Raw genomic sequence first — 19,123 nt, forward strand, 5'->3', positions numbered from 1 at the left:
ACAGTACATTCTAGGGGATTCCCTAGAGACAAACAGGGAGATGGCCTCCTCTTGTACCCATTGAGGAGGTCCTGAAAGCTATTTATGGGGGATTCTCAAGCCTCAAGTCAACTACTCAAAGGCAGCTTCTAAATTCATTTTTTTCATCAGCTTTAAAAATCCTTGATGGATACTCCAATATTTTCAAAGGGCTTTAGATTCACAGCTATTCTGCCCTCCTTTAAATGAAATATTATTTTAGAATATTAATTACTCTGTCTTATACATATTTGGAGAGTTCAGTCAGCTTTAAAATAAAATTTCCTCCTACTTTATTTTGAAATGATACAGAGAAAAAAAATGACATTGAATATTCTGCTCTGAAGTCAACAGAAGGTCAATAACCTTCTTTACTCTATTTGTCAACCCAGAACTAAATGTCTAATCATCTCACTGGCAAAAGAAACCGAACAGAAAGAAGTGGGTTCTCATACCATGAAAATAATCAGTTATACTGTGTGTGAGGTCTGATTGAATAGCACACCAGGAAGAACTACCACATTTAATTAAAACAGAACAGCCTCTGTGAAACAATGAGTAAGACACATTCTTAAATATTACACCTTTTCATTTTTCTTTAAATTGGCAGCTCTCTCCCATCAACTTCAGCTATCATGAACATTTCATCCAATCTCAATGGCTCAGGAGGACAAATTAATAAGGTAACTGTGGATTATGTGATCTAAATATGAAAACTTGGCTTCTCTCAGTCAATAGCAGCTTTTTGATTGATCTAGTTTGTTTCTGCACTCACCATGGAGAGCAGATCAATCTAATTCTTTTAAGGCATTAAAAAGGGAATATTACTACATATTCGCCTTTTGGCAAATTATTTTATCCTAAGGCTGCACCCTTCCCTTTTGTGGAGGGCACAGATAAGACGTGGAAATGAAGAAGTTTTGTGAAATAAAGTTGTTCTGCAGTGTTGCAAAGACAACTGCGTGCTTCCATCACTTGATCTAAGTTCTCATAATACCTTGATATTGGATGCTTCATCTTTATGCTGAGAATCTCCATGGCTGTGCATTTCAGTCACAATTTTAAACCTTTCAAAATGTAGTTGCTCTCTTTGATATGAATGTACCATGTTCTCTGATGTAGGCTCATAGGTCCAACTAACTGAAAGCCTCAATTTGTGGGAAGAAGAAAAGCGAGGCTGGGGACACAGCACAAACGCTGTTTACGCCACTGAAGTTCTTTTGAAATGGAAAGGCTCTGCATGAAGAAGGGAGCAGTTACGCCACTGCCTCGCCAATTCCAGCGAGGAGCTCATCTTCAATGTAGTGTTCAACGTAGGTGGCAAAACTGTAATTTTTCCCTTTTTTGAAACTATTTTTTCTTCTTTTATTTTTGAAATTCTCATCTAAGCGACAGTTTCTTGTACTATAGTGACTCCTGCTGGGAGAGGTAAGTTGAAGTAGCTGAAGGTCTCTTACAGATATATCAACTCCCGGACAGTAAAAAAGATGTCCTAAACGCAGGAGATGGAGTTAAACTGTTCCCCTACCTTGGACGCAACGGCCTCTTTCATCACTAAGAACAAACCCCTAGGTTTTACAATTGAGACTGAGAAACTAGTACAGTACTTGTACAATTTTTGATCTACAGCATCACGACGTGAAGCTGCAACAATTAGATGTAAAGGGTCCATTCATGAGGAATAACATCACTTTGACCCTTTGTGTTAGCTCCTACTGCTAATCTTTCCATAAGCGTGAACTTACTTTCAATTTGAAGAAGATGAAAAAGTCTTTTGCAAAACCCCAATACTGTTTTCTGATCTATGTACCTGAATGGGGGATCGTAGTCTTACCTCGTTTTTTTCCACTACGAGCCAAGCTACTTGTAATCCTTCCAAACCTTTAAAGGGGACCTCCCTTGTTAGCATCTCCCAGAGAACCTGGAACAAAAAGGAAATGGAATTTTTATTCTTGTACTTTATATTTTTGGTATATTACTGAAACTTTAACATTTAACTGTATCCAATTACCAGACACAACCAACTCCATCTGTAGAAACTTGGGCAAAACATATATATTCATGCATAGGGCTTCTTCCATATATTTTATACATATACATATATTTTGTTGTTGCTGCTGTTCTCTTTTATTTAAAAAAATCCACTTTAGGAAGTACAATATCTAGATCCGGGCTTAAAATTTTATGAAACTAATGCACCTAAGTGATTTTACTGTATTTTGTAAATTAACAGAATTCCTATGAATCACCATAAACTAGATTTTACACTTTGTTAGTCAAAACTCTTTGTACCTTCAATCTCTGATAAATATCTCTATATGAAAATAATTGGGAATTCAAACATATTTTCAAAGCTTCAATAACAGTCTCATAAAATAAAAAAAAAACTGAGCTCCAAATCCAAACCACTGGCTAAGCCACTTACTCCAAAATGGTAGATACTTGCAAAACTAACATTTAGATTTTCTGTTTTGGAGAAATCTTTCTCAAAATGAGTCAGTCTAAAGGGACTTATTTTCACCCACCTATGATATAATTTATTATATTGTATTCTAAAGTGTAATAAACACCTATGTACACATATAGGCTGTATGCATGTGCATGTGTGTGCAAATGTATGTATATGTTATCTCTCTGCAATCCTTGAGATTAGCATGATTAATAAATCTGCACTGGAATGCTGAAACAAAGCAAACTGATGTGGGAAATGCCGAAAACAGCTAATGATTTTGTATTCTCTTTAAACTCTGAGTCATGGAGATTTTTGCTGCCAAGGTAGGTCAATGGTAAAGAATCTGCCTGTCAATGCAGAAGAAGTGGGTTCAATCCCTGGGTTGGGAAGATCCCCTGCAGCAGAAAATGGCGACCCATTCCAGTATTCTTTCCTGGAAAAACCCATGGACAGAGAAGCCTGGCCAGCTAGTCCATGGGGTCAAAGAGTCAGACACAAGTTAGCAAGCAAAGAACCACCACAATGGGGAGTTTTACATTCAGTCACTTTATTTATACAAATGAGTATCCAGATTTGAGTCTACCCACACTTTTGTGAAGTGCAAAAACAATTACAATTTTATCAATAATAGCATAATAATAACAGCCACTATCATTTACTGAGTGATTATGTTCCAGGTACTCTGTTAAGCCTTTAGGTATGCTATCATGATCAATCTCAGTCCCATCAGATAGATATTGAATAGATGAGGAAACTAAAGCTTAAGGAAGTTAAATAAACTTGCCCAAAGGCATTCAGTTATCAGGTGACAGAGCTAGAATGTGAACTTGCTGTCTCACCCTGAAAGTCAAGGTCTCAACAGTAGGTAACTATAGAGATGGAAGAAAGAGAGTTCAACAGGCCCTAGTTTAGGGAGGTTTGGAGCCAAGGCAGAAGCAAAGACACGCAGCACCTCTGCTTGACATTTCTGTTGTTCTAAAAACAAAAACTCATTTCTAAATAAGAATGCAGACTGAGAATATACACTCTATTCAAGCAAATTTGATAACCACTATTTCCTTAGCCAGTGCTCAGTCTTACTTGAGCCGTAACATGTTAAATGAGTTCTGGCTAATATACTAAGATAATTACAGGAAAATCAGGGAAACTGGCAGATGCTGCTCAAGCAGGAGAAAAATAATTCCCTGAAGCTTCTTTGGGCTTTTAATCAAGTGTGTAAGGTACTTCTTTAGAAGAGCTACTGAATAATTCTATTCTAGTCACAGAAGTGATTAGGAAAAGGTAAGGGGCACCCCAGAAGTGGCTGATTCAATCAAGTGCTGGAAGTACAGGGAGGGTGGGAACAGAACAGGTACGTGGTCACCTGACACTGGGCAGTGGGCGGGGATGGTGGTGGTGGAGGAGGCGTGGAGAGATGGCGGCAGCAAGAGGTCTGAGCAGGAAATGAAGCCCCTCAATTTACTGCAATCACTACTTCCTGGTGTTGGGGTTGGGAGGGGAAGGGGTATAAAGAGCAAGGAAATGAAGGGGTTTGGCATTCTTTGGAAAGAATGACTCTGCCTCAAATGCCCAGGACACCAGAATGTTTAGATGAGCAGCCTTGTGCCCCTCCTTTCAGAGTCTGGCCTTCTGACCTGTCTGCACAATACACACCACACACACACACACACACACACACACAAGCTGCTTGGGTTTTTTGTAGGGTAAAATGCAGAACTAAGAGCCTGGGGAATGACACCAGAAAAAGATTTATGCCATTCTTTATCCCAAAATATTCCACTGGAAAGTGTCCAAAAATCTAATAGGATCAGAGTTACATTTCTCTAAGGGTTCCAACCCTGGAAAAAATAAGATAGTTTCATTCTATTCCCTCCTGTGTCTCTGAAGACCTACCACAGGGAGCAGCCACCTGATAGATGTGAAACCGGCAAGAGGGCGTCCTGAACTGCTGGATCCTGAAGCCCAGATGGGATCTTGAGTTTAATTCCAGGGTCAGCACATCTCATGATTCCCTATTATTTATTTGCCAGCTTCAGAAATGTATCAAAAAGTAGGCGATGTGAGATAGGACAACTGCTTTTTCTACTGAGCAAAATCACATTTGGCACAAAAAAAGTAACTTAGTTGAGGAAGTCACTTGGAGGTCTAAAAATATATTAAACTATGCCTGAAAATATCAGTTACGGGGATGCAGGCCAAACATTATTATGATCTTTCACCTTAAAAATATTTTCCAACTCATGTTATATTGAGACATCCCTACATTTAAACTGTGCTTGCAAGGAAAATTTCTATTTTCAGCTTACAGAAAAGAAACTTGGACAAAGCTGTGTACTTTTCCTGCCTTTTCTTTTACAAACAATGGAAAGCCATTACCTGAGCTGGGTGGTTCTGGAACAGGACTCACAGACAAGCGAAGCAGTGATGCTCACTCTGAAGCTGCTCTATTTTCAAAACTGGTTTTGGCTGAGAAGCTTTGGAGCAGGTAATCCTTTCTGCATTGCCATTAGGCGAGCTTTGTTTTTAAAGAGTGGTTAGGCCTTGGGTTCTCAGAACGCTTATTCTTCAATGATTCTGGCTTTCCTGAACTCTTTTTTTTGTGTGTGTGGATAATATCCTAAACACTCCTTCAAGAGAAGTCATCAGAAGAGGACAGAAAAAAATCTACTTCCTTATAAAATACAAGCAATGGCCTGCCTAGTGAAGTTTACCAGCGTAGAAGCAAGGACCACAAGATCTGTTTCTGGCATTTCACCAGCATGTTTATTTTAAGGCTGTACAAGGCTGGCTAGACTCACAATGTGTTAAGAAGAGACAAAGGTTAATTAAGCTGCGGAGGGCCAGGGACTTTAAGACTACGAAGGGCTAAATTCTTACAGCAAGTCTGAGAAAGAAAAATAAAAAGCAAAAATACACTGGGGTTTTATGGGTGGGTTTCAAAAACGACAACTGTTTTTTATGGTCTTATTCATCTGCATGTGACTGCTATGTGAGTAGGGGGGCTCAATGAATGGAACAGACTTCTAATGAACTATGGGATGTCTTATGCAAGCAAATATACCTATTGACAAAGAAGACCTGCTTACTCACCTGTTTTGAAAGGACATGAAAAACTCTTAATATCTGCATTGCTTCCTTAGATATCATTTTCAAAGTTTATGGACTATAAACTTCTAAAACTAACATGGTCCCTACCTTAACAACTATCCTCTCCCGGACTACTACCTTGGGCATGTGATGCTTTCTTGACTTTAAAAAAATTTGTGATTGTTTAAACAAACAGGATCCGTAAAGCACGCTCTGTACTTTTCCTTTCACTAATGTTGTCGAGAGTAAAATGGGAAGGAGTCATGATTAAATAAAATCCTGATTTGTTGTTTATAACTAAATTAGCATATGTGTACTTTTCTGAATGGAATTCGGCTGATGCAGCCACGGGGTAAGAATAACCAGCATTCTGAGTAAACCTCTCTCTTTCAGAGAGTAAAAGAGCAGCCACTATTTAAAAACTAACAGATTTACTGAAAAGACTTACCCTCCCCCGCCCCACCCAGTTAAAAGAAGACTCTAACAGGAATATAGAATTGATATTCAAAAGCACGTGACTGAAGCAAACAAGTTCTGAAGAGCAACACCAGATCTGTGAATATACAGCAACCCTGGAAAGGTTCAGTGACTGGTTTGCTTACAGGTTTGCTGTAAGATTGATGACTTGGTAGAAAAAGTTGTTAAGCATTTGATGGGACGGGGGAGCCTGGTAGGCTGCCGTCTATGGGGTCACACAGAGTCGGACACGACTGAAGCAACTTAGCAGCAGCAGCAAGGCTTCCCTGGTAGCTCAGACAGTAAGGAATCAGCCTGCAATGCAAGAGACCCGGGTTTGATCCCTGGATCAGGAAGATCCCCTGGACAAGGAAATGGCAACCGACTCCAGTATTCTGGCCTGGAGAATCCCATGGACAGAGGAGCCTGATGGGCTGCAGTCCATGGGGTTGCAAAGAGTCGGATACAAATGAGCAACTAACACTTTCACTTTTTAATCTCTCAAAACAAAAGTAGAATCAGTAAATAAGCAGACTGAAAACCTAATTTATAAAGAGAAGGGTTCAAGGCCCATCTACTGAGTAGTGGTGAGCAGTTCCTTGAAAGGAAAGCTTTTTAATAAAATAAGCTGTACATTTGCAGGTTCAGAAATCTTGATTTAAACTACATTTAATGTGGTGGTGGGGGGGGGCATTTAATGTGGAATGAGTGAAATGGATTATAAAAAGATACAGCGAAGACCCTAAGCTCCACAAAGTCATCTCTTCACATCTTTTGTAATTTCTGTGTGGAAGGGAATTTGTTCCTGGTCACTGGAACCAAAACTCCATTTCAGCTAAGGAGAAGCAGGTGGGTACATTTAAACAAAGGCCTGGGCAATTGTAAAGCTTTGGGAAAAGGCAATGTGAAGTGTGCTTTCATAAATGAAGTAATGCTGAACCCCAAAGTTCACTCTATACAGAACTCACAGTTGTGTCTTTCCAGTCAAAGATTTCAGAGGGAGGAAAATTCTAAGACGTGGGGAGACTTTTAAAAGTAAAAGCACCGCATGAGAACTTGTAGAGTACTAAAATGAGCCTTAGAAGTCTTCTCATTCACATAAATGTGCAATGTAACTTAAAAACTCTAACCATCTAAATATATTTATACATGTTTACATCCATAGGCAAGGGGAAAGAGTGAGAACTGTGGTCCCTACAGATAGCTGAGTGCTTTTAACAGTTTTAAATGGTTGTATAACACAAAAGAATATGCAGCAGAGACACTGTAAGTGACCCTTACTATCTGGTCCTTTATAGAAAAAGTTTGACGGTTCCTGATTCCACAGGATAAAATGAAATGCTGGGCCCAAGAAGCAGGCAAAGTAAAATTTAAATTGCCCCTAAGTTGGCGACTTCACTTTCACTTTTCAGTTTCATGCACTGGAGAAGGAAATGGCAACCCACTCTAGCGTTCTTGCCTGGAGAATCCCAGGGATGGGGGAGCCTCATGGGCTGCCGTCTATGGGGTCGCACAGAGTCGGACACGACTGAAGCGACTTAGCAGCAGCAGCAGGAGCAGCAGCAAGTTGGTGTCTAGCACAGTGCCTGACACAATAAATAGGTTTTTACTTTAAAATGAAGGAACATAACTTCATTAGGAGGAAATAATCTCACAAAAAGTCTTAAATTATTTCTCCATTTTCATACTCCCCAGCAGTTGATTTGCAGGATGGTTAGAATGTAGTAATTTAAAAAATATATTTATTTATTTATTTTTGGCCGAGCTGGGTCTTTTTTGCTGAACACAGGCTTCCCTTGTTGTGGAGCCCGGACTCTAGGTGCTCAGGCTTCAGTAGTTGCTGTGTGTGGGCTCAGTAGTTGTGATGTATGAGCTTAGGTCCCCATAGAATTAGTTGTACGTGGAATCCTCCCAGAGCGGGATTGAACCTGTGTCCCCTGCTTTGGCTAGCAGATTTTTAACCTCTGAACAATCCACCAGGGAAGCCCAGAATGTAGTAACTTTTGACATACAGGACCAGCTTTAGAATATATTTCTTCAGGAACTTCTGGGCTTTTCCTCTTCTTTTGATAAGAACTATTTGATCACTGTCTAAAATAGGTTATAACTATACCCCAATATAAAATAATAATAATTTTAAAAGAAAAGGATATTAATTTTTTAAAGAAGTTATAGCCTTCATTCTTAGAGATATACAGAATTAAGGAAAATTAGATATTTAGCCTGATGCTACTACTGTCTTCCAAACTTTATAATTCCAGCCTTTCACCAAAAACATGTATTTCATTTATGACATGATTTTTTTCAATAGCCAATCAAATTGATATTTTTGGTATACATAAGATGTAGTATGACAGAAAAAGCTAGTGAACTGAAATCGGTCCAGAACTCAGTGAGGCCAGCAGGAAGTACCTAGAGCCTGACTGACTCTACAGAAACAGGGATGGGTTGGACGATGTTGGTATCCTCCTGTACCATCAGCTACCACCTTAGTTGAAAACACAGAAAGTCAGGAGGAAGAAGCATGTTGATCTGGTCTAAAGTTAGACAGCTTTCTCCCCCATTACTATGAAAATGTCCTTCAAAGAAGTAACAATATAGAGAGGCAGTATGATTGAGAGATGAGCGGTGAAGACTGGGTTTCCAAATACTAATTTTTTTTCTTTTTTTTAAGCCTTGCTGGCTGCGACAGGCATGTGGGATCTTAGTTCCATGACCAGGGATGGAAGCTGTGCCCCTTGCATTGGGAGTGCAGAATCTTAACCACTGAACTCCCTGGGAATTCCCCCCAAATGCTATTTTGGGCTTTTTGTAAAGGATATATATATACAGCGTTTTTAGGGATAAAAAACTTATCCTCAAAAAAAGGCTCCAATGAATTCTTTCCTCCACAAAGAGCTGCCCTGCCCACTCTCCCCTTCCACCCCTCCACTCCCCTGTTGTCCCACTTCTTCCTCTCTGCTAATTCAGACACAACTTATTCTTCAAGAATGATCCGTCTCAAGACTCCTCCTCTAGCAACTCCTCCTTCTGCTTCTTCACTGATTGGTTCCTGTGGTCTCTATTCCTTGAGCCTCTCACCCCCAACCCCCACAGTATTCTATTCTTATAACTAAGTTGCTCAGCCAGGCTTCTTCTGTGACACCTTAGATTCAGGTTTCAGCCAGCCACTCTATGAGACCTGCAGCAGACATGGGCAAGGCCATATACCAAAAAGTGCATTTTCTTCTGCATTCTCCGGAAACTCACTCTCACTTTAATGGCTGACGCTCAAAAATCTCCTGTTACTTAACTCATTTAGCATATCTATGGGTGGTTGTTGAGCAGCACACTACAGTGAAGTCCCATTCTAAAGGATCTACATTCTCACTGACTTATAAGGATATTCTACAGTCATATGTCCACCCAGGAAAGCAGAAGGGCATCAGTTCTAATACTATTTGAGGATCCATCTAATTTGCTCCTTGCAAATGGCACCGGTTTCTTCTCAACACAGGATGAAATAACTCAAAAATGATTAGAGTAAACCTTCTAATAGAAAATATTCTCTCTGTTGCCACTGCTGTGGATGCTCTACCAGGAACAGTATCATTGCTCTAAAACCATGTTAAACTGTTATACCCTGCTTCGATACATTGTTTGCTTTTTAATGCCCTTTGGCAACAAGAAATGAGAAATGAACTCACCACACCATAGGAATATGTGTCACAAGTTTCAGACACAGGGAGACTCTGGATAACTTCAGGAGCCATCCACGGGAAAGTTCCAACCAAGGACATATGTGTTGTATGGTTGTGGAACCGTGAGGCGCCAAAATCGCAGATCTGAGAAAAGAGAAAGGAGTATCAACTTTCTTTTTACTAATAAAACAAGCATTAGTCATAAAACCTACATCTGAAATTAACCAAATTTCTTAAAATTAAAAAATTAATAGTCCTACCTTCAATACCCCATCAGCAGCTATAACAACTAAAAGGGAAAAAAAGATAAATTATAAAAATCATCCAGTGTGAGTTATCCTGAAAAAAATCATAAACTTCTATTTTTATCTTCTATGTGGCATTCTGAACAGTAAAATCAAAGTATTTACCACATTGAAGATTTTAGAAAAAGAAGCTGACATTAAAATAAAAATACAAAACTAATTCTATGAGGTGCTGATTACAAGGGCTTTAAGACCCCGTTTTAAATTAAGTGTAGCATTGTCTAATAAAAAAGGCATAGATCAGTTGCAGTCAAGGGAACCAAATTTTCACTTGGATTCTGACACTAGACTGTCCACATTCTACTGAGCAAGTCATTAGCATTATTGCTTCATGGTAAATATGGTTTTTCCCTCTGGTTGAAGAGTAATTTTCTTGAAGGCGGAGATAATGCTCATCTATTTGCATTATACATTCATTCATTTAACAAATATTTGTTGAGCATACGCTGTGGGCAAAGCCATTTACTACGTTCTAGCAGAGGAAGGTGAGCAAGACTGGCATTGTCTCTGCTCTGGTGGAGCTTACAGTCTAGTGGTAAACAGAGTTAAGCAAACACCTATAATAAAGTGAGATAAGTTCTGTGATGAGAGGGATGGAGATTGCCATAGGACCAAACAGCAGTCTAAGAAGTCAAATTGTAAGGAGGTCAAAGTTCCCTGGAAGAAATGATGCTATGCTGAGACCTGAAGAACAAATCAGAGCTAACCAGAAAGAGAAGTGGGGGAGGAATGCTTGTTTTCCAAGCAGAAGAGTGAGCTTGTGAAAAAGGTCAGGAGCAGAGGAAGAGGTATGCAGTTTTGGAAAGGTCCAGGTCCGGAAGAGCCTTTGTGAGAAATGGAAAGCCAGTGAACAATGTTAAGCAGAGGAATGAAATGGTCAAATGTGCCCAGGGGGACAGAACGCGAGGAAGGAGATCACTGTGCAGGCAGGGTAAAGTCCAAGAGAGACGATGATGCCTGCACTGGGTCTATGACAAGGACAGGAGAGAAGCGGACCAAGTCAAGAAACAGGCTGGAAGCAGAATCAACTGGGCTTGGAGAATTGGCTATGGGGGAGGAAGAGGACTCAAAGAGGAAATAAAATAGAGGCAATGTGGCATAATGGTTATAACAGGAACTCAGCAATCAAACTATAACTCCTTTTTTAAAATTTGATTATGGATTAGGCAACTGGTATTGTCACTCACTGAGAAGGGGAATGCAGGAATAATTTGTTAGGGGATAGGGAGAAGATGAAAAGATCAACTTGGACACAGCACATTTTAGGGTCATACAAAATACCTATGTGAGTATGTTCAATAAGCAGATGCACAGTTTTGAAGTTGAGATCTATTTGACAATGCGAAGATCAGTTAGGGCTTTTATGGGAGTGGGTGAATCAAATGTAAGAAGGGAGAAGGTCAAGGACAGAATCCTAAAGGAATGTTTCTAGCATTTCCTTGGTAAGCCACACAATGCCTTGAACACGGTATATTATCAGTACTTATTAGGTGTTACTAATGACCTTGACAAGTAGGGAAAATAATCTCTTCATGATCCAATACACAGAAATAGCCTGAGGTTAAATCTAATACTATATATAATAAGCTATACATTTTTCAAATATTTGTTAGTATTATATTCAGTTATTTTAAAAATACTTCTATCTTTTCATAAGATCAGCGTTTATTTAAAAATCTAACATCATAAAACTATATAACTTAGAAAATGAAAGTCCTACTGCTCTCTCTTGCCTCCCAAAATTGTTAAAAGTTAGCTCTATATTGTTTCAACGTGTATGTGTTTTACCATCAAGTAACTACTATAATTTCAAAAAATGCAAACATTCTCCATTGTTAGTTTCATAAAGACAGTTTGAATAATTTAACCATTATCTCATGGGATGTTTAAGATATACTAATAAACTATATTAAAAGGAGAGACATCAAACACTTATTTAGATTGAAATTCTGAGCAAGAATTGAAAATATACAAAGTTATAAACTCTGATACCTCCTACTAGATTCTAGATTTTTTTCCCAATGACTTCCTGTTGTGGATGCATGCTCAGTGACTCAGTTGTATCTGACTCTTTGCAATCCCATGGACTGTAGCCCACCAGGCTCCTCAGTCCATGGGATTATCCAGGCAAGAATACTAGAGTGGGTTGTCATTTCCTCCTCCCGGGGACATTCCCAATGCAGGGATCAAACCCATGTCTCTTGTGTCTCCCATAATGGCAGGCAGATTTTTGTTTTTTTAATCACTGAGCCACTTGGGAAGCCCAACAACTTCCTGTTAACCCATGTACGTTAAAAGTTGAAGCAACCTAGATGTCCATCAGCAGATGAATGGATAAGAAAGCTGTGGTACATATACACAATGGAGTATTACTCAGCCATTAAAAAGAATACATTTGAATCAGTTCTTATGAGGTGGATGAAACTGGAGCCTATTATACAGAGTGAAGTAAGCCAGAAGGAAAAACATAAATACAGTATACTAACGCATATATATGGAATTTAGAAAGATGGTAACAATAACCCGGTGTACGAGATAGCAAAAGAGACACTGATGTATAGAACAGTCTTATGGACTCTGTGGGAGAGGGAGAGGGTGGGAAGATTTGGGAGAATGGCAATGAAACATGTAAAATATCATGTAGGAAACGAGTTGCCAGTCCAGGTTCGATGCACGATGCTGGATGCTTGGGGCTGGTGCACTGGGACGGCCCAGGGGGATGGTGTGGGGAGGGAGGAGGAGGGTTCGGGATGGGGAGCACATGTATACCTGTGGCGGATTCATTTTGATGTTTGGCAAAACTAATACAATTATGTAAAGTTTAAAAATAAAATAAAATTAGAAAAAAAAAAAAAAAGAAACTTACGTCTAAGGAAAGCTAAAGGATAAGAGACGAAATCTAGAAAACAGCAAGAACAGTGAGCCAGAGTCAACTTCAGGGTTGGGGTGGTGGTCCAACCTGAACTGCTGAGGACTGGCAGCTGCCAACAACTTCCCCACCTCCACCCCCACAAGCATCACGGTCCTGCACAGCTGGTCAAACTCCTGAGTTCTCTTTCTCTACTGACCATGACTACTCATTCCAAGGATCACACTATTAGTATTTACCCATTTTAACTGCAATGATTTAAAGATTTTCTAAAAATAAATTGTTTTTAGAAGAATCACGTAGAAAACACGACAAATCGCTTAGAAAACAAATAAATAATTAAAGCATGCAAATGAATCGATACCAAGTTTTTGGTTTTTTTTTTGAAGTAGCAAACTCTGATTCAAGCTTTCAGTGCTGGCTAGTTAAATAACACCACTGCCTTTCTCCATTAATTTTCAAGTGACGCAATGGAAGAAGCATTCAATTACCACTCCTACTTGAAGGTAACATCTAATCCTGAAAGTCATTTAAAAGTGCTCACTCTACAAATTATAAAATATAGGATCATAAATAAACTTTAAGAAGCAGAGAAGAAGAGAAAGAAGAAAAAGAAAGCTTTTACTTTCCAAGCCCTGCTGATCATTTTTGGGCACTCCTCCAGGTAATATGAGTGACATAAAAATTTACACCAAATAATTCAAGAGTAACAAGAACGAAACTCAAAACTGCTAGTACAGAGAGTCATCCAAAAATAGAAGTTAGAAATACACTACCACTATGTGCTTGGATACAGCAGTACCTCTTCTAGAGAATATTCTAGATAAATAATTAGGGATGTGTTGAAAATTTTTGCTGAAAACTATTAAGCTTAACATTTTTTTTTATCATAGAAAAAAAATGTAAACCCAAATGTCCACATTCTGTGCTACTTATATAGTGGAATTCTATGCAGCCCCTTGAAATAATGGGGAGGATTTTGAATTTATTAATAATGGAAAGATTTTCATGGTATTAGCTGTGAGTCAAACAGCAGGTTACAAAAGATATGGAAAGCATGATGCTTATTTCTATACAAAGGTGCGTGTTATTTTTAATAGGTGAGATAAAAACATATGACTACTTTACCATTTCTTGACTTGAGATCTCTGTGAATCACCTTGACAGGAGCCTCCATATGTAAATAGTGCATTCCTTTTCATACAAAAAGAAATATAATGAATATAATTATAATAGAAATATAGTTAATATAATTTTCAACATTACATCAGTATTACCTCTATTTTAAACATCAGTATTACTTTCCATATTTTTACAAGGGATTTAACAGCAAAAACTTAATCCATGTGCTCTATTCTTCCATGATAGATAAAACAGGGACAAGACATGCCTACACTAGGAAAATTCAAATAGTATGGAAAGTGTATGTGCTTTAATGTCATATAAGTCGGAATTAGTGAATAAAGTTAGCTTCTCACAGTATCCAATAGGACACCTTGATTTTCTGGAGTCTGCACAAAAATAAAACAGATCCCACTGAAAGAAATGATAAGGTGAAAGTGACTAAGGTATTCCACCACCAGCTGCCGCCTAAATCAGCCACAGTTCTGACCACAAATTTCAGTTTTCATTTGCATGTCTGAAGTTACCCAGGGCAGCCTCATTCATTTTCTCAGTATTCACTCCGGTAAGACCCTGGGAGTGGAGGTGGGGTGCGGATGGGGAGACTGCTTGAATTCATTAGCTATGGTTGGTAAAGAATTTTGTAATCCTCAGACAGAAAAATACACAGTAGTTATAAAATATTTTATTCTTCTTACAAAGACAAATCTTTGAGATAATCTATATTTCAATGTACTCTAAAATTCTTTACAACATATTGGAAATCAAGTTACTTCAGTAAATTGTATGTACATAAATTAAGCAGTTTTCTTATTTTGAATAAAACATTATATTTTAAAAGATACATATTTCACAGTTACTCCTTTAGTAATATTTGGTTCCTTCCCTGTATTTATATATAGTCTATCTAGAATAAAGAACAAAAACATTTTCTACTGAAATATTTCCTCTCTATTTCTTGTCTTTTCTAAACAATCAAAGAAATAGCTCTCTCACCTCAATCAAAACCATTCCTTTGGCTAATGAACTATCTGCTGAACACAGTTTAATAATGAGGCCTTGGTTCTTTTTTCAGTATATAAAATCTGTTATTTTCTACTTTCTAGTTATTATATATTGAAGAATCATGAAAGAACAAAGAAAAATTTCAAAAAATTTAAACTCTTGCCATTTAAAGTTATTACTGAAGAGTCAACAAAAGTATTAGCAATTCAAATATCTTAAATAAAATGTAACTGGAATAAAGGAAATCTTTCTTCTAATATTAAGTTCTACATATTCCAAGCTGTGAAAATTCAATAGCTACAACTTGGGTACTTTTAATAATTTTTATGACAGAATTTCATAGTTATTTCTCTCTTGCTTTAAGAATCCAATTCCTGAATAATTTTTCAGGTAGAAACTGTTTAATTACTACTAGAGGTAGAGCTACATCATTTCTACATTTGCTGACAATAAAGAACTTAAAAAAACACTCAAGCACAAAGGCTTAGAATATAGGGACTTTTCTTCCTCACTGTAGATATTGTGAAAAGAAGTACCATATTGTATTGAGCAAGCTCTTATCTGTGTATAACATATAGTATACATTTATAGAATATTTAGTGTACATGAACAGTTGTAATCACAATCATATAGAATTCTATTTAGTGTGTTTTGATAGTGCTATCTATAATTCTGCCATATTTTTATTGCAAGAAAACAGGAGGCCTGAAAAATATCTCTATCAATTTTAAAATTCAGGGTTTCCTAAAAAAGATTTCACAGGTGTCACTTTGGGAAGATTTGGAATCAATGACGATCATTTGGAGACTGGATCCAGGCTTGTTAGCTTTAATTGTTCCTTTTACCCATTGCTGGCTGACTTGCAGCAATTTTAGATATACTGGTCTGCCCTCCTTCCCTCTTCCCACCCAGAAAGAAGACAGTCTGTTTTGCCTTTGAGAAGGTTTTCTCTTTCCAGTGATGTTAAGCAATGCCTATTTCAAAACTGCATGAATCAACTCTTATTTGAAATGAATTATTCATCCTCTGATTTCTCAACATCTTGTTGCTTCAGTGGCTTCAATCATGGTCAAACTGAAGGGCACAGCTGAATTCAAAACTGAATCAACAAAAATCAAGGCTTCCCTCTCCAAGTTCCACACATAGCTTTATCAGACAGGGTTGAAGTCATTCTGAAAGCATTAATTTCTTCTTCTTTTTGTAGGCCATTTTAAATATTAAGAACTACCTGTATAGTTGTAAACAACTGTCTTCTCTGCTTCACACTTCTCACCTGAGGCTGAACACATTAGAACTTGCCTTTCAAATTAATTCATCAGCCACCAAAAAGTGATTTCTATTACTGTGTAGTTTTGGACACTCCCATCTTCTTCATCCCAGGTTTTCACCCCTAGTTCCAGCTTGCTGTTTAGTCCTATTCCTTCTCTTCCTTTTCTTTCTGATATAGCCGGGACTCTTGAGAAACCCCAGGAATGACTGAGCTGATCTGGAGCCAAAGGACTTGCCCCACAGACAGGGACTGTTGCAGGGGAAGGGATCAGGAGGGATGAGGTTTACAGGCTAGGGGCCAGGGAAGCTAAACAGTGTGCACAGCAAGAAGCCAAGCGATGGTGTCAGTTGATTTGTTTGCTATCCATCCTAAGTGCCATTAAGTAATAAGACGGGTGTAATTGGCTGAGCACCCTAAATGCAAATGTCTGTAAGGTGAAGTGCTTTAAGTCAAGGGCTGCTTGTATATGTATTTACTTTCCTCTAAGAGTATTTCCACAATGCTTCAGGCGGTTTTCAATAACAGCACATTACCCAGCTTACAAACAGGTGGCCCCTGATATGCAGAGAAGTGGCTATGATGTTCCATGAAAATGTCTTGAAGAATGAGAAATTTTAAGACTGATTTGAGATGTCTCATGCATGAATACACAATTAAGTTAATTAATACAGCCAAAGCCTTAAGTACACCATCCTAAACATAGAGCTTATTATTCTTATAAGGTAATGAAGTATCACTCAAGCTGCAGCATTTTGCATGAAACTTTTTTTTTAAATTTCCACTTTCTCTATTTGAAGAATTTGGCAGGTGTTGATGAAACTTAAAACAGATAGGATAATTCCCCAAAGGAAAGACTATTACTTTTGGAAGTCTCTGTGTGACTTGCCAGTGAAAGCAAAGTATGAGTTGCTTTCCTTATTGAGTACTAAATATCCTTTTATTTGCTTTGTAAAGAGATACTTGTAGAGATTGGATTAGCAAAATGCAAAGGAGCTAATTGCCCCAGTAAAATTTGGACACACTTGCTTTCCAGGGGTTGCTAGAATACAAATGTAACCATCAGCATTCATTATTTAGATTAAGTTGTTTCCAAAGCAACTTTGACAGTTATAAATAAAACTCAGAAACATTCAGTTAGGAAAATGGAAAAAAGATAAAAATAAATGGAGTTTAAATTGCTTTAGAGAGCATTTGTCTATGAAGGAATTTATGAGGGAAAAAGAACTAGGCACCTTGTTTAGGGATTTTGTGTATTAAAAAATATTCCATTTCCAAGGGTGATTTTCAAGTTTACATTAAATATAAAATAAAATCTGAATTGCTTTTGCACTGAAGGCCAAATAAAACTTTTTTGCAAGTGGTTACTATTTTTAGCATATTATTATATATACAAAAGAAGTAGAACTAATCCTACAGTAAGTCACGTTTTCTGGATACTGCAGTCTGAAACTTAAAGAACAATAACAGAAATATGATCTTTCCATTTAATGTATTGAGCAAGCTGGTCAATTACAGTGTTAGAAAATGGGACAAAAATATCTGCCTTGGAGCCACTGATTTTGTTGAAACTTGGTTTTTGGTAAAGAAGTAAAGAAAGGAAAGAGAAAAAAGCAATGCAGCAGTGGAAAGGCAATGGCCTAAAATATTATGTGTACAGTAAGCTGCAGAATTCTTGCTACTTTTGTCTGAAAAAAAAAAAAATCTTAAGACAGAATAAGAAATCTTCCGACTTAAGTCACCATGTCAGGATCTCTCCAACTATGCTGTAGAATACATGAAACATTACCTTTGGCTACATCAGTGGCCCAGGTCATAATGTGATCCATATCCATTTCTTCACTTCTGTTACTGTTAATGTAATCATAGAGTGATCCCAGAGAAGCATATTCTGTTTTCAAAGGAAAGATAAGCATAGAATTAAAACCAAGACACAATTCACAAATAAGACTGCATGGTTTCATTGAGAAAATGTGTTAAAGAATTTAACAAAAGACATTAAAACTTATAAGAAAAAAACTGTTCTATGCTGTGGTTTCTCAAAATTAATGTCATCCTGGAAAGAAATCTGTCAAAGACAAGACCACTAACAGAATGGATAGAATGGATAATATCTTCAGCTGGTGATGAAATCTAAAGCCATTTGGATGGAATTCAGAAACACGAAGGTGTTGCAAGAATGCATTTGAAACAAAGGCAGGCATGAATATAGGTATTTCAAAAAATTGTGCTTCTTAGGAGATAAATAAGGTTAAACACGTAAGTCAGAGGGTTTATGTGACAATGTAAAAAAATCTATATTTGTTGCATCAGGATTTAGATGAGTCCTCAAATTTTAAGCTTTACAAAAGACCAAGAAAGTGAGAAAATTCCTTTAAAAATGGTTTTGAGATATAAATTACATATCATAAAATTCACCCACCATATGTGTACAATTTGATTTCTAGGAAACTTACAGATTTGTGCAATAACCACCACAACCCAGTTTTAACCTTTTCACCATCCCAAACAAGTCCCTTCTGCCCACTTAGTTACTCACCACTGTCAGCCCCAGCCCTGTGATTTATCTTTTCTCACTCTCAAATGTGCCTTTTCTAGACATTCCACATAATGGAATGAAACAATATATGGCCTTTATGTCTGACTTCTTTCTCTTCATATAATGTTTGCAAGACTCTCTTGTGTTGCAGCGTGTGTCAGTACTTCACTCCTTTTTATTCCTGAATAGTATTTCATTGCATTGATCTATCACATTCACTTTTTTCATTCACTGGGTTGATAGATATTTGCATGGTTCCTTTTCTAGATGTTATTTATCAGGTGGAGAAAATTCCCTTCTATTTTTAGCCTGCTGAGATTTCT

At 37.7% G+C, this 19,123-nt stretch overlaps 1 protein-coding gene across 5 annotated transcripts in view; it reads right to left on the minus strand.

Moving 5' to 3' along the window:
• The window catches only part of MAP3K20 (mitogen-activated protein kinase kinase kinase 20), a 166,940-nt gene that overhangs the window by 66,825 nt on the left and 80,992 nt on the right, over positions 1-19,123 (minus strand). For all 5 annotated transcript variants that reach the window (XM_027557437.1, XM_027557455.1, XM_027557447.1 and 2 more), the window contains exons 4-8: positions 18,051-18,152; positions 13,996-14,061; positions 9,954-9,982; positions 9,700-9,837; positions 1,853-1,939 (exon numbers count right to left, since the gene is read on the minus strand). In XM_027557437.1, the coding sequence (XP_027413238.1) occupies positions 1,853-1,939; positions 9,700-9,837; positions 9,954-9,982; positions 13,996-14,061; positions 18,051-18,152 (422 nt within the window). The remainder of the gene's footprint in view (positions 1-1,852; positions 1,940-9,699; positions 9,838-9,953; positions 9,983-13,995; positions 14,062-18,050; positions 18,153-19,123) is intronic.

This window comes from Bos indicus x Bos taurus, chromosome 2, assembly GCF_003369695.1.
Source record: "Bos indicus x Bos taurus breed Angus x Brahman F1 hybrid chromosome 2, Bos_hybrid_MaternalHap_v2.0, whole genome shotgun sequence".
NCBI classification, from domain to species: Eukaryota; Metazoa; Chordata; class Mammalia; order Artiodactyla; family Bovidae; genus Bos; species Bos indicus x Bos taurus.